At 48.4% G+C, this 14,252-nt stretch overlaps 2 protein-coding genes across 9 annotated transcripts in view; one reads left to right on the top strand and one right to left on the bottom strand.

Moving 5' to 3' along the window:
* The window catches only part of axo (axotactin), a 64,379-nt gene that overhangs the window by 34,732 nt on the left and 15,395 nt on the right, over positions 1 to 14,252 (top strand). For all 8 annotated transcript variants that reach the window (XM_015188259.2, XM_001352617.4, XM_033381751.1 and 5 more), the window contains 7 exons: positions 261 to 475; positions 560 to 959; positions 6,423 to 6,670; positions 6,742 to 7,203; positions 11,122 to 11,325; positions 11,950 to 12,564; positions 13,944 to 14,125. In XM_015188259.2, the coding sequence (XP_015043745.2) occupies positions 261 to 475; positions 560 to 959; positions 6,423 to 6,670; positions 6,742 to 7,203; positions 11,122 to 11,325; positions 11,950 to 12,564; positions 13,944 to 14,125 (2,326 nt within the window). The remainder of the gene's footprint in view (positions 1 to 260; positions 476 to 559; positions 960 to 6,422; positions 6,671 to 6,741; positions 7,204 to 11,121; positions 11,326 to 11,949; positions 12,565 to 13,943; positions 14,126 to 14,252) is intronic.
* Positions 7,315 to 9,589, bottom strand: TTLL1B (Tubulin tyrosine ligase-like 1B). The gene has a single exon (XM_001352618.4). The coding sequence runs from the start codon at positions 8,928 to 8,930 to the stop codon at positions 7,488 to 7,490; it is 1,443 nt and encodes a 480-aa protein (XP_001352654.2). The 5' UTR covers positions 8,931 to 9,589; the 3' UTR covers positions 7,315 to 7,487.

The following is a 14,252-nucleotide window of genomic DNA, read 5'->3' as shown; positions in this document are numbered from 1 at the left end:
CCAACGTAAATTTTGCATAAATGGGGTAACAAAAAGCCAAAGCGAAACGGATGGAATGCGGGGAGGGCCAGTCAGTCGGTCACTCAACGGGTTCGTCAAATTGCCGGCAGGAGTTCCGGATACAACTGCGGCTCTGGCTCTGGCTATGGCTACGGCTACGGCTACGGCTCCGGCTCCGTTTGAAATGTATGCAAATGTATGCGAACTTTTTCTAATACCTTTCACCTTTTTTTGGTTTCGTTTCGTTTCCTTTTTTGTAGAGGCGCCTGCCCGTGCTCGGTTAACAAGACGTGCGTGGACCCGAATCAATCATGCAACTGCGATGTGAAAGAGAACAAATGGAATTCGGATGAGGGATACTACCAGGATCCGCCCAGTTTGGGCATCACCAATATGTACTTCCTGCAGCAAAAGGATCTGGACGACGAGGCCCAGGGTCGCATCACGCTCGGACCCCTGGAATGTGTAGAGACAAGTGAGTGGAGTAGCAAAGAACTACCTATTAATAACTACCAATTAATGATCCCATCCCATCCATCCCATTGCCATGGCAACACAGATACACAGAAATACGTGGTCACCTTCACCACATCGCAGTCGTATATCGAGGTGCCCGGCTGGCGGAAGGGCGACATTGCCTTCTCGTTCCGCACCACCGGCGAGAAGGCCATCCTGCTGTTCCAGCCACCGATACGTGCCCACTATCCATCGTTCATGGTGGCCCTCACCGGCGACGACCAGCTCACGTTCACCTTCACATTGAGCACGGGGACCACCCGCGAGCTGGTCATTAACTCGCACCGCCGGCTGAATGGCGGCGAATGGCATAAAATATGGATCGACTACAACCAGTATCATGTGCGCTTCATGATAAACACCGATTACCAGATGCTCGATTTGCTGCCCGAGGAGGAGTTTGGTCCATTCGAGGGCAGCATGTACATTGGCGGCGCCACATTGTGAGTATTCCTTCGAGTGTGGGTATGGGCAAAGCAGGGCATGGCATGCCATGGCAGGCATAGCGGCTGGAATGGTGGTAATCAGACATTGGTTTTTATGGCTGCCTGCAACGTGTGGCAACAGCAGTAGCAGCAGCAACAGCAATAGCTGTAATAATAATCGCTGTGGAAAAACGCGTGTGGGGGTATTGGGGGGTAATGGTGCAGTCGCTTGTTGCTGCTCCTGCTCCTGCTCCTGCTCCTCGCTCTATTGATGCTCCTGCTACTGCTCCGTGCCTCTTGTTGCGCTGCTACTGCCCCTCCCCCTCGACCATTTGGTCAGTATCCACTGGCAGTTTGCGGTTTGTGCAATTTATTGCGGCAATTACGTTTTAATTATAAACGCCCGACTAGCTGCCAAGCATCCCTAACAATGACACTTTCCGTCCGTCCCTCCGTTCGTCCGTCCGTCCGCGTGCAGCCAAAGGAATCCAATCGCGTGTTGTATTGTGCGCTGAGGAGGGGGGAGGGGCAGGAGGCCACGCATCAATGACTGACACAGTTCGATTGATAATTGGAGCTCCTCTTATGAGATAATTACAGATTGATGGCATTCATTCGTTGTGTCATTGCGAAATGCGATAACACGCTCACACACACGCGCATAACCTGAAGCGAAACAAACTTAAATTTCTGGTTTATTCTATATTGTCTTTAAAACGTAATGATATCCGTTTTATCGATTAGCATCAAGTACTGTTCATAATTGTAGGTTGAAGCAGGGAACTCCTTCCACTGCTTAGGCTCTTCAGACACTGCTTACGAGCAAGAGAGGACCAAGAGAGGTTATTCCACAAGTTACTATAGAACTGCTTGCACTGCTTACATACACTTGCCCATTTCAGCCACTGCTGAAAAACAAATGCCATTTATTTCATTTCAAATACTTTTATTTACCGCAAACTTACATCTATTTAAACAACTATATACTCGTAACTTTTATTAAATAATTGAAGGCTATTTGAACAGTTATTTCTGATGGTTTCCGCAAAAGTTTTCGCTTAATCAAAAGTATAATTTGTATGCCCAAGCGTCAGGCCAGCAGCCCCCACCACATTGCCTTTAATATTTATGGGAAAAAAACACAATCCTTTGGCCCCCGCAAGGGCACAAAAAGAATTGCCATAATTAAATTAACTTCCCCGCTGGAAAATTCATTTCAAAGTCATTATCAATAATCAAGCCAAAGCGTCAGAAGAGCGACTGTGGGCGGTGGGCGGTGGGCGATGGGGGGGCGGGAAGCACTCTCTCTGGTTCTGGCTCTGGAATTCCCCCTCTGGACTTTTTCCTGTGTGTGTACGACACTCGCCCTCTGGAAATTCTGGCGCACTTAAAACGCGCTTATTCTTGATTGGCATAATTTATAAAGTTTTTTTCGTGTTTCGCTCGCTAACACACGAAGGAGGAGGTGGACGGTGGGTGGTGAGAGGCGGGAGGTAAGCGGCGGTTGAAGTGCTCCGGATGCTCATTTCGAGATAGATAGGATAATGTAGGAAAAGCTTTTAAGGGGGTTATGAGTGCACATATCCGTATGAATGCATGTGTGTGTGTGTGTGTGCGGGGGTACACCAGTTGAGTTATTTTCTTTTTTTTTAATTATTGAAATTGTCAAAAAATCAAATTGAAATATGTTGAAATGTGTGGATGGTTTGCACTTAACCCAGAAAAAAAAATAATGAAACCTGTACGCGACCAAACCATTCATAAAATTTCGATGAGCGGTAAACACGCAGAGTAATTAACGGTAAAGTGCTGCGCTTTATAAAGACCAAGCTTCAGCGCCAGCCTGAATCCCATTTCCGAACCGCTCTCTCAATGCGCCAATTTTTGCAATTTATTTATCGGCAAAAGCAGAGGCAAAAGCAATCGCTGTAAAGCATACAAGTAATATGAAGAAAAATGCAATATTGATGCACCTGGGAACCACCCAACCAAACCCCCCCTCCCCGCCTGCCAAGGATGGAGACGTACTGGAGCGATCCTGGTGTACTGTTACTCGTATAAAGATATGCAGCGTAAGCCAATAAGCAGGAATCAGTGGCACTGGCAGAGGAATCATAAATAAACGAGTTAATCAACATATTGACACAGACACGACGAGACGTGGCCGAGACACAGGACCCAGAGAGAACATGACAGAAATGAATTAACCCATAAAGTGACTGTTGGATTAATGCCACTTGAATGCCTTGCTTTTCGGAATGTTATTAATTTATGTTAACGAAGAAACAAACAAGAAATGGATGGATGGATGGGTGGCTAGATAGCTGATTGGGAAAAATGGAGGTAGCCTCAAAAGTGCATTGTGGAAAAGTTGGAAGAACTTGTTCCCTTTAAAAGTGTTATCAAAATCGCCAACATTTCTTCTAACGATTGTAGGGCCCTGGTTCTAAATCAATATTCCTATTCCTCCCTTTAAACGGAAGCTCGAACAGCCCGAAAACCCTTTCAGAGGATGCTCTGTGAAAATGTAGGCAAAGTCGGTGGAAAATTACAATGGCTGATGCGGCTAATGATTGTTGTAATCGGTTTTTGCATGTGGTAGGCCCATGGTCGTGCCATGTCATGTTGTTTAGAAGCAGCAACAGCATGAGCATGAGCATCAGCATCTGCTGGTGTCACCACCTCCTGCTGCTGGTCGTGTGCCTGCTCCTGCGTCCTGCTCCTGCTTCTGCTCTGATGTCCTGTCTGATCATCGATTGCCACCAGCAGAGAGATACTGCACCGCATGCACGATGGGGAAAAACACGGGCAACTGGCGTGCCAAATATGCGAATTATTTTCCACGCTGCAGGAAACAGGACAACGTCATTGAGCAATGCCAATGGGTGACGCCTACAGGACACCGAATGGGTGGACAGTGGACATTGGATGGCGGACAGTGGGCAGGGTGCCATTTTGGGGGGTAAAATGTGTTGCTGTGTCGCCTGTCTGGCAGCGGCGTCCATGAATGAATGAAAAGTGCTTAATTGCTTGTGACGGCGTTAAATAAATTCTTAATTGCTTCGCACTTTGCGCGTTTGCAACGTTAATAGGATTTCCGCCGGCCCGCCCGTCGCCAGCCGCCTGCAGGATATGCACATCGCGGGCGCTCCCGCTGGCGCTTCGGCTACCAGTTCCTGTCCTGACATCACCCGAAAAACTTCTTTCCTTTCGTGTGTTTTATTGCCGTTAATTTCCGTGGAATATTCTCCTTTTTTCCTTTTTTTTTATAAATCCTTTTAGCCAAGTGTCAGCCTCGGGGGCCAGACCATCCTGCGGCACATCATTTGCAAGGCAAAGCGCTAAATTTCATTTTGCATACGACCCGGTGTCCCATGTCCCGGCCTCGTTACAGCGTTACAGCGTCGCAGCGTGGCAGCGGCGTGTCCCCGTCTGCGGCTGTTGACGTATCACAGAAAAAAAAATTAAAAATGCATTTGTGACATGCTCGGGCGAAAAGAAATGCAGCGCACGTTGCAAAAACTAATGACTTAATAGCTTCGCCAGGCTTGCGGCAAGGACACACACACACGCCCCGTGGATGCCCCACAGGAGTGGCAGTGGCGCTAGAATGGGAGTGTGCCGTGTCCCCAAAGTGGCGGGCCGGATCTGCTGGATGTGGGTGAAGCAGTCTGAAGCAAATGCAAATCGACCTCCTCACCCGATTATGGCCAATTCGTTTGACAGCATTCAATAACTTTTGCGCTTAAATAACAATTACGCAACTCCTGGCAAACAATTACCAAGCAGAAGCGAAAGAAAAGCGAAAGAAAATCGTAATAAATTCGGGTAAGGGTAAGGGACAGTGCACACAGAAACCCCAAAAGTGAGCGGATCTTTTTTTGTTTTAAGAAGAATTTTAATTTTCCGTCAGACAACACTTGGGGACCAGGAGCCGGGTCTTTGCGGTGGCCTAAAGGGAGGGGGGAGTGGCAAGGAAATGGGGAAATGTCTCTGGTAATGAAATTTGCATAATTTAGAAAGACATTTGGAGGAACTTTCTTTGGCCGCCGCCTGCACGCGTATAAACAAGACATTTCCGCCACTTTAATTTTCAAAAGCTTACACTTGAGATTTTATTGGCCAATTCATTGTTGGCCATTGGAATGAAGGGGAAAGGCGAAAGGGAAAACGGGAAAATGGCCATTGAAGAGAGCTAGGGCCAGGACTGCAGTTTTCGAGAAAAAAACTTACTGAATGCTGTGCAAAAGAAAAAAAAAGTCGAATCGGTGAAAAAGGAGTTGGCAGAAAAAGTTAATCCTCGCTGAAGCGACATTCTGATGCTCTTAAGTATTCGATGGAATTGGGATTGGCTGCATTTTTTTTTTGGTTAAAGGTGTATCCTTCTTTTTTTATTTTCTTTGAATATTTAAACTTATAATTGTTTAAATAATTTCGGATACAAGTGCTGTTGGGGATTCTTTGTTAAAGATCTCGTCAAAGCCAACTGGCGGCTTGTACCCCTATACCCGGCATTCCTAAACGTAGTAAGAAAATCAACAAATTCAATTAAAGATTGCCACCTGGAAGCTAATAATATTCTAATAATTTAGTTTGAACTATTCCTACAGTCCGAAGAAGTTAATTAACGCACTTATTATAAACCCAACAAAGAGAATTTCCTACCCTTGCAATGGGTCATGGTTCTATAACATTATAGGGATTGTAAGGATTATCTTTAAATTTAATTTTTTAATTTAAATGCCAAAGGAGGTATATTTGGAACCAGAAATCGGTTCAGTTTACCATATAGAAGATTAATTATGGAAGGCCATGTTAGAAACTCTAGTTCCCAACGAAGAACCAATATATATTGTCCGGAGGAGTTATTCGGAGGAGAAACAAAATAGATATAGTACGGGAAAACCAACCCCAGCTCACTTGCTTTGCTCGCTCGCGCCCGTATGAGTAAAATTTAGGACGACGACGACCCAAAACTTTTTTAAATAATTGAGAGATGACTTCCTTGAAGGCATTACAAACCCATAGCCAACACAGATGTACCCTTGAAGAAAGGTATCAAATAACTAAAAAAAAGTGGAAAAGTAAGTGGGTGTAAAAAGAAAACGCAGCAAGGAAAAACTTTTCCCACAGCTGTCCGCTTGAGGCTCTATCCCCAGCATCCCTTTGCCAGGGGTGTCGCTTCGATTTTCAGCTTGGCAACTTTAAAGCTCAAAAGCGCCAGGGTCGCGATTTATTTGAATAAAGTCAGTGATGGACCCGGGAAATACGAAGAATCTGAGAAGGGATGCCATGGCTTGCGATTTCCCGATGCTATTTTCTGTTTGTCCAAGTGGAGCGGAGTAAAGGGAGCCTCATGGTGCAGCTGCAGATGAAGCTGCAGCTGCGGCTTAAGTCGGGAGTGGCCAACTTATTGAATAGTTATGACAAGTAATAATATAAAGTAATCCCCAACCGGTTTCCTGCTCTCCTCTCTCCTAGCGACCTGCTCAAGAAGCTGTCCGTTAAGGCTGGCCTTATTGGCTGCTTCCGTGGCCTGGTGGTCAATGGTGAGATACTCGACATCTACAGCTACATGTCAGTGCATCTGTCGGAGATTATCAAGGACTGCAAGCCATCTTGTGTGCCCTCGCCCTGCCGCAACGGTGCCCAGTGCAAGGAGCTGTGGAGCAGTTTTAAGTGCGTCTGCAACAACCCGTGGGCCCACATCGGGGAGTTCTGTGAGACAAGTGAGTGGTGTGGCCGTGGCTTTTTCTTCATCATTTCTCGCAGCTAATCCAACCTCTCTCTCCCCGAGCAGACATCAACGAGAAGGCTCTGACCTTCATCAACCGTGAGTCCTTCCTAATGCGCAACTACCTCAGTGTGGGCGCCACGCCTGCCATCCTAATGCATGGCCTGGAAGGCGAACGGGATGTACTGAAGGGCATCCTACACCAGAATCTGCTCATCAACCTACGCACCTACGACTCCAATGCCCTGGTTGTCTATGCCAACGATCACTACAACAACTTTGTGCATCTGTACATCAGCCAGAACCGGGAGATTGTCTTTCTCTACAACTACGGCGATGAGATTGTCAATCTCACATTGCTGGACGATACACTGATGGCCTCGAAGAGCCTGAAGAGCATCCAGGTGGCCATTATCCGGGGAGAGCAGGAGACCCGCATGCACGTGAACCAGCGGAGTGTGAGCATCGACAGGGGCACCCTGCTCCTGGATGAGTATGCCAATAAGCCCTGGAGCAATCCGGAAAAGGGTGAGTGTGTGCAATATTCCGCAAGATGAGAACAGTCGATGGATTATCTCTAATTTGTGATTAGTTTTGGTTTAGTTCTATATTTCGGTCGACTTTCGAGTACTAATTGTCTTGGGGTTGCCATTCAATATCCTTGTCTAGATTAGTTCTACTTTTCTACTTTACAATTTCCATATAATAGCATGATTCAATTCAATTTTACAACAATTTCTGAATATACTAAACATAGATAATTTCGATTCGTATGCGGAAAATTACCTGGTCTTTGCCCAGGTCTACCTTCGTCACTTCCAGCGGCTGCCCATCTTCGAGGCCTTGGCATGTGTCGTTGTGGTGCTGTTCTGTGCCTCATCCTGGGCCGCCAGCTCCTCGTCGATGAGCAGATCAAAATTGCCCAGGGCATCGGCACTCGGTACTTTGTTCCAGCGCACATCCGGCACCCCATCGGGGGGCAGGACCACAGAGAGTATGTTGTCAATCAGCTTGTATTTGAGAATGCGATCGTTCACCGTCGTGGAGGTGAGCGATGGCGAGGCATTGACCTCCACCAGCCAAGGCTTCAGGGCGTTGTCGATGATGATGTCGTAGCCATAGCACTCGAAGCAATGCCTATCGCTGGCCATCACCGGTGCCACGGCTCGCAGTGAGTGGACAATCAGCCAGGAGATGGCCCCAAAGAGGCGATCCGTCACCTCCTTGCCACGCGTTCCCTCCAGGAAAAGGGCCAGATTCTGGACGGACCATTTGCCGCCGTGCAGGGTGTTGTACTCGCCGCCGTGCTTCTGGACACTCACATTGGTCAGGTGGACATACATGTTGTCCAGCTCGGTGACACTCGTGTCGTACTTGACAGTGCAGAAGCGGCAGAAGCCCTGCTTGAAGAGGTACGCCTTGAGGGGACGGAATGAGGCCACCAGCACATACAGCCGCAGGTCGAACTTCTTGCCGCCAATCAGCAGGGGATTGTCGATGTATCTGGATATGACGTACGACTCCTTGGCAATCTGCGGATGAAACGGTCCCTTGGCCTCGCGCGACCACTTCTTGAGCTTCGACAGTTTGTTGATGAGAAAGATGCCCGCACCCTGGGACTTGCCGCAAGGCTTCATAATCCAGGTGCTCAGCGGAAACTTGCGATACTCCTCCACGAACATGTTGTAGTCAGCCGGCAGGACGAAGGTGGTGGGCACAAAGTCCAGGTAGAGGTAACGATTGCCACTCGAATTATTCGACTCTGTTTTCTCCGCCAGCGGATTGCCGTCGCGCTCGAGGTCCTTCCGATACCGCTTGATGTTCTTTACGAGCAAATCCTTGCGCGACAGCTCGTAGTGATTGGGAAAGTGATTGATCATCTGGTTGTCGTGCATCCGATAGCCGCTGTCCACGCTAAAGATGTTGCGACAGGTCTGCACCCCCGCCCAGTAGAAGTGCCAATCATCATCGCCGTTCACCTGATGCCAGCCGCGCTTCTCAAAGTTGTTCACCAGCACCGACTTGTCCAGGTCCGTGCAAAAGCCAATTTTGAGCTTGTCATGGCCCTGACCGCCGCCTCCACCGTTGGCCCCACCGCTGCCAATACCAGCGCCGCCGCCACCCCCGGCAGCATTATTGGAACCCGGCAAACGACCGTACATTGTGGCTGTGCTCTGGCCGAGCGTTGGCTGTAGACTGGTGACCCGCCACGCCTGCGTCCAGTCGCCGAGTAATGTCTCCCCTGCCATGTACATATTGGGTGCTGTATTTTGACGTTGCCACGACGTTGCCCCCCCTGGCAGTTATTGAACCAACAAATCCTGTCGTCGTTTGTGTCGGGGTTGTTGCATGCCCAAAAAAAATACTCCACACAACTCTTTCGCTTTCGGTTTGGCGGTGGCCCCTTTTGTCATCGGCGGTGGGTTGTGCTGGTTTCTGGTTTCTGGTTGCCTGGCAGCGGCTTCAGTCTTTTTCCTGGAAGCTTTTTCCGGTTTGTGGGGGTCCTTCTACGGCTCTCTGCTGTCGTTGTCGTTGTCGTTGCTGTTGTTGTTGCTCGTTCGTTCTGCCTCGCCGAGCCTTGCACAGAAATTTCAGCAAATAGTTTAGCAAGTTAAGCTGCAAAAATGCCAAAAATTTCCCTCAAAAACAGGGACAGCAGCCGACAGCGGGGAAAAATCTGTGCACACTGTGATGGCCAAATTATGTGCACTTGAAATTTTTTCTTTGTTGCCTTTTCAGCGAGCCAATGTCTATGTGTGTGTGTGTGTGTGTGTGTGTGCGCGAGTGTGCGCGAGTGTGTGTTAGCCAGAATAGTCTGTCTGTCTGTTAAAGTCGGTAGAAAACTGTTGGAAAATAAAACGAAACGCCATGCGAATGGATAAAGTTTTGCTTGCCCTCTATATGGCAGAAAAAACAACGAGTTGCTTTTGTAGAATATGTATTTGAAAATGTGTTCAAAAGTGTTTGCTGTGCCGTGCTGTTTTTTTCTCTCCCTCCATCTCTTTGCTCGCTTAATATGTAAATGGAACTGCATTTCGATAAAGATAGTAGCTGCTGGGTGAAAATTGTTGATAAAACGGGAAAACGTACATACATACGTCGAGCATATTTGATTTCCATCTGAACAGATTCTTTTACAAATTGTTTGTTTAGCGCGTTATTTCAAATGAACATTAAACTGAAATACAATATTTTTTTTTTTATGGTAATTTATTCATTTTAAACAGAATGTATGGCAAACTCTTTAAAAATTGTATGGAGTCGATTGAGTTGTTTGTCCAACATTTTTGGCATTCCTTTGGATTTTCTTGCAACTAGAATATATGCACATATTTCCTTTATTTGAAAGGCTTTTCCACATCTTAGGGACACCTCTTAATTGGCTTTTAGATATTTTTAGGCACTCGTCCGTACGTTTGCGAAATGGAATGTTAAGGATATTCCACAACAGTTCTTCGCCTCTCAATAAATCTATCAATCAAGGGTTTTTCAAATATCAATTGAAACTTCAATGTTGCGCCACAAAAATACGTATTATATTACTCCAAAAAGCCACAGATCGAAAACAATTAAGTTCGTCATTCAATTGCCATAAATCACCATCAGTACATTTCCAGACAATTTTCGAGAGCCTTTCAGCCTCAAATGCTCTGCAATTAAACGTGGCCTGGCTGCAGCCTGGTTTGCAGATTACATTTGGGCAACACTGCTATTTCGTGGCGAATTGCACTTCAGAGCCGACCCAACTCGTCATAACTCACCTTGCAATTGAATTTGATCGAAAAGTTCCCCATTCATAGACGTGGGGCGCTTGCCAATTGGCAGGTCATAGGGGGTGGGGTGGGAGGTGACTGTGTGGGTGTGTGAGTGTGTGGGTTGGAAAATCAAACGAATTGCCCGTAACTCAATGCCAAAGCGATTTGCCAGCCAAATCAATCATAATTACTCCTCGTTTTTGGGTGAAATTTCAGCGCTGAAACATGGTCCAGTACGTTACACAGAATAACGCATAAGCACTTTTGTAATTAAATGCGTTAATCAGGACCCCATCCGAACGCAGATTCAGTGACTGTGGCAGTGCAGATAGCATTGGATTTTCGTTGTGCTGCCTGGCCAAACATTTCAATTAGACAAACTTAAACTCGAAATTGATGGGCCTAAACCTCAAACGGAGGGGGGGTGTGGGGCGGTGCTGTGCGGTGCAGTGCGGTGCTTAGCTGCCTGGCAGAAATGCAATGGCAATGAAGGCTCATTTCCGCACACAAACGGCCTGGAAGGCCGGCAGGCAGGCAGACAGGAGGCAGTCGAGCAGGGAGCTAAGCCAAAATGAAGCCATACCCATGGCCCACCAGCCCCCAGCCCCCAACCACCACCCCCAACCGTACTCAAACCCACTCTACCCACTCGCCTATACCCAATCTCTCATTTGATTTTGTTTATTTGCAGAGGTTCTGTCGCCGCATCGTCCGCCCGCACCGCCCACCGAATACTTTCAGTTCCATGTCGGCGGCTACGATCCGGCGAATTTGCTGCGCCCCACCAATGTGGATGCACCCGCTCTGGAGGGTTACATTGGCTGTGTGCGGGGGCTGAAAATCGGTACGCAGTTGATCGACTTGGCGGAAATCAATGAAAGGAATATAGCGCCCAGTAAGTACGGCCGTATAAATCAATTTTCACAGAGTGCAATTTTCGGTTTGGGCCTAATGCCATTTGCTGTTGCCGTTGCTGTTGCTGTTGCCGTTGCTGCTGCCGTTGCTGCTCCTACTTTTGACTCTCTCTACGATTCATGCGCCTGCACCTCCACCTCCACCGCCGCCTCTGCCCGCCTGCGGTTCTGTGGCTATGACTCTGTGGTTGCATCTGTGGCTATGTCGGTCCCGGGCCTGGCTAACTTAATATGCATGCAATTTCCGTTAAGTGCTGGGGACGACGGTACTCCTACGAAAATGGAGATGGCGTTGCCGATGCAGAGAGGAGGCCACTTTGGGGGCGCCAAGATTAATGCCAATGCGATAAGGCCGGCCGGGCGCCCACATGGCGTATGATTTATGCGGCCACGCATCGCGGAAATTGCAACCTGACTTTGATGCGATTAAGCCATCAGAGAGTCCTGCAGCTGAAGGACTTGCACTTAACACTGATTTAGGCATTAATTAATCCTCTGCCTCTTACTTTGCCTCTTACTATGCCTCTTACTATGCCTCTTACTTTGCCTCTTACTCTGCCTCTGCTTCTCTCACTCTTAATCTTTCTCTTTCTGTTCTGTTGCAGTCCAGGAAGGTGTTCTGCCCAATTGCCAGATCAAATGCGATGCGGAGCCCTGCAAGAATGGAGGGATTTGCCAGGAACACTTTGCCGAACAGCTCTCCACCTGCGACTGTGAGAATACCAGCTTCCTGGGCGAGTTCTGTTCGGAGGAGAAGGGCGCCGACTTTAGCGGCGAGTCCACGCTTCAGCGCAAGTTCGAGCTGTCGGGCCGGGTCAACTATGTGCGCCTGCAGCTGGCCTTCTCCTCGTTCGACCTGCGGCGGGCCAACCGCATCATGCTGCTGCTGCAGACGGCAGCGGAGCTCAGCTACTACCTTCTGCTGGCCATCACCTCGGACGGGTACCTGCAGCTGGAGGAGGATCGCGAGCAGGGCCAGACGGTGGGCGCTCGCATCGATCGGAGTTTCCTGAACAGTGCCAGGCACTCGGTCTACTACGTGCGCAACGGCACCCAGGCGCAGCTCTTCATCGACCGCGAGCAGGTGCCGCTGACGGAGTTTGCCGCCCGAGTGCTTACCACCAGCGGGGAGGCCGGGGCGAATCGCGTCCAGATTGGTGGCATCAACAGCACGGACTCGCGGTTTGCCGTCTTCAAGAGCTACAGCGGTTGCCTGTCGAGTGAGTCGTAAATTTCGTCTTGTCCCGCCATTAATTTCTTTTCGGTCTCATCAAGTGGCGCCCCTCGTCCTGTGGCTGTTGCTGTTGTGCAGCATCGTGTTGCTGCTGCAACTTTATGAACTGAAGCACAAGCTCTCCAAGGGGTGGCCTTTTGGGTGGGTTGGGCGCTAGCGTAAATGCTTCACATTGTTGACCAAAAAATTAAATTTATTCTCCGCCATAAAAAGTCATTTCCGTTGGCCGTGGCTGACGCCGTTGCTGCCGCCGTTGCTGCCATAAATTGTGTCAGTTTTTGCTCTCAAGATTTACAGTGGCTCATATTTAAATTGCTGCTTTGCCCCTCATCCGAAACCGCAGCACAGTGGCCAACACTTTGATTAAAAATTCACTCAGCTCTGCCACCACCCATCCCCTACGATGGCGCCACAACTGACAGAACAGCTGTTGGGGCACTGAGCGCCACGCCCAGGCCACATGTGGGAAAGCTGTAAAACTACTCCGCCACTTGATCATCCCATTAAAGAGCCATCGAAATGCGATAGTTTTCGGCCATAAACATGTTGGCGCAAGCCGTGCCACAGTGGCTCAAGGCATAGCGAAAAGTGGCTGAAAGTTACGAAACTGTCGGATGAAAACAGCATAAATGAGAGATAAACAGCTCAATTTTATTGTATCTTAGAGCTGTTCTGGATGTTTTGCCCTCTTAAGGGCTTAAATTGACTATTTTTCAATCCAAAAAACTTTAATCACTCAAATTGTTTAAAATATAGAGTGTGGAGACCACACTTTTGTCTCCAACTCAATTACTTAAAAGAGCTTAGTCCCTATTCCTTTGTGTGCTATATCATATGGTAGCCAATTACATCGTTTCCCTGCCTCTGGTGCACTCCCCAGGGAACTAAGGAGATGTACTGTACTACACCCCCGCACATGTTTCATTAATTTGGCAACACTGTAGGCACAGCCACGCCCCCAAAACACAATCACAGCATAGAAGTAGAAGTAGCAGCAGCCTCGTCGGAAGGCGTTTACCGTTGGGCATTAAAATTTTTATTGCTAATTTTGGGGAAGAGCATAAAATACGCACGAACGACTTGCGTTTGCCTAGGCGAAACCTCGAAGTTCAGTGAAGCCAAACGGCAGGCCCGAAACCCTCCCCACCCCCCCACCACTCACCACTCACCCCAACCAAGGCTCGATAGCGAAACGCAATTCCAATTTCCACTCGAACTCGAACACACACATTTGCATTTCAATTTGAATTAATGACCAATACTAATGAAAACTTCAACCACCCACGACCACCCCCCCACATAATACTCCCCGACCGCAAATTGGGTAAACCAACCTGGAACCGTACACACTGCCCCTCCGGCCAGACATCTACATACAGGTGAACGGGCATGTTATGAAGCCACTCGAGGAGTATATGCTGTTCACCAAGTCGGGGGCCGACAACATAACCGTCATCAATCCGCAGGGCGTACGCAGTGCCCAATGCAATGCCAAATTCGATGTGAGCGAACAGCCCACCCAGGAGCCTATGGTCAATGTGAGCATGGTGAGTACACTCGAGGGAACTGCGAACTGGGAGCTGGGGACTGGGAACTGGGAACTGGAAATAGGGTTATCTGAATCAACCAGGCGACAAATTGAGCTAATGAATGCAACCACCACCCACATACTCG

The sequence above is a fragment of the Drosophila pseudoobscura genome, chromosome X (assembly GCF_009870125.1).
Source record: "Drosophila pseudoobscura strain MV-25-SWS-2005 chromosome X, UCI_Dpse_MV25, whole genome shotgun sequence".
In the NCBI taxonomy this organism is placed as follows: domain Eukaryota; kingdom Metazoa; phylum Arthropoda; class Insecta; order Diptera; family Drosophilidae; genus Drosophila; species Drosophila pseudoobscura.
The sequence above is the reverse complement of the archived record's forward strand: the minus strand, read 5'-3'. Positions and strand labels throughout refer to the sequence as shown.

Coding starts and splice junctions, on each gene's coding strand:
- TTLL1B (XM_001352618.4), bottom strand. CDS start 8,930: ATGTACATGGCAGGGGAGACATTACTCGGCGACTGGACGCAGGCGTGG.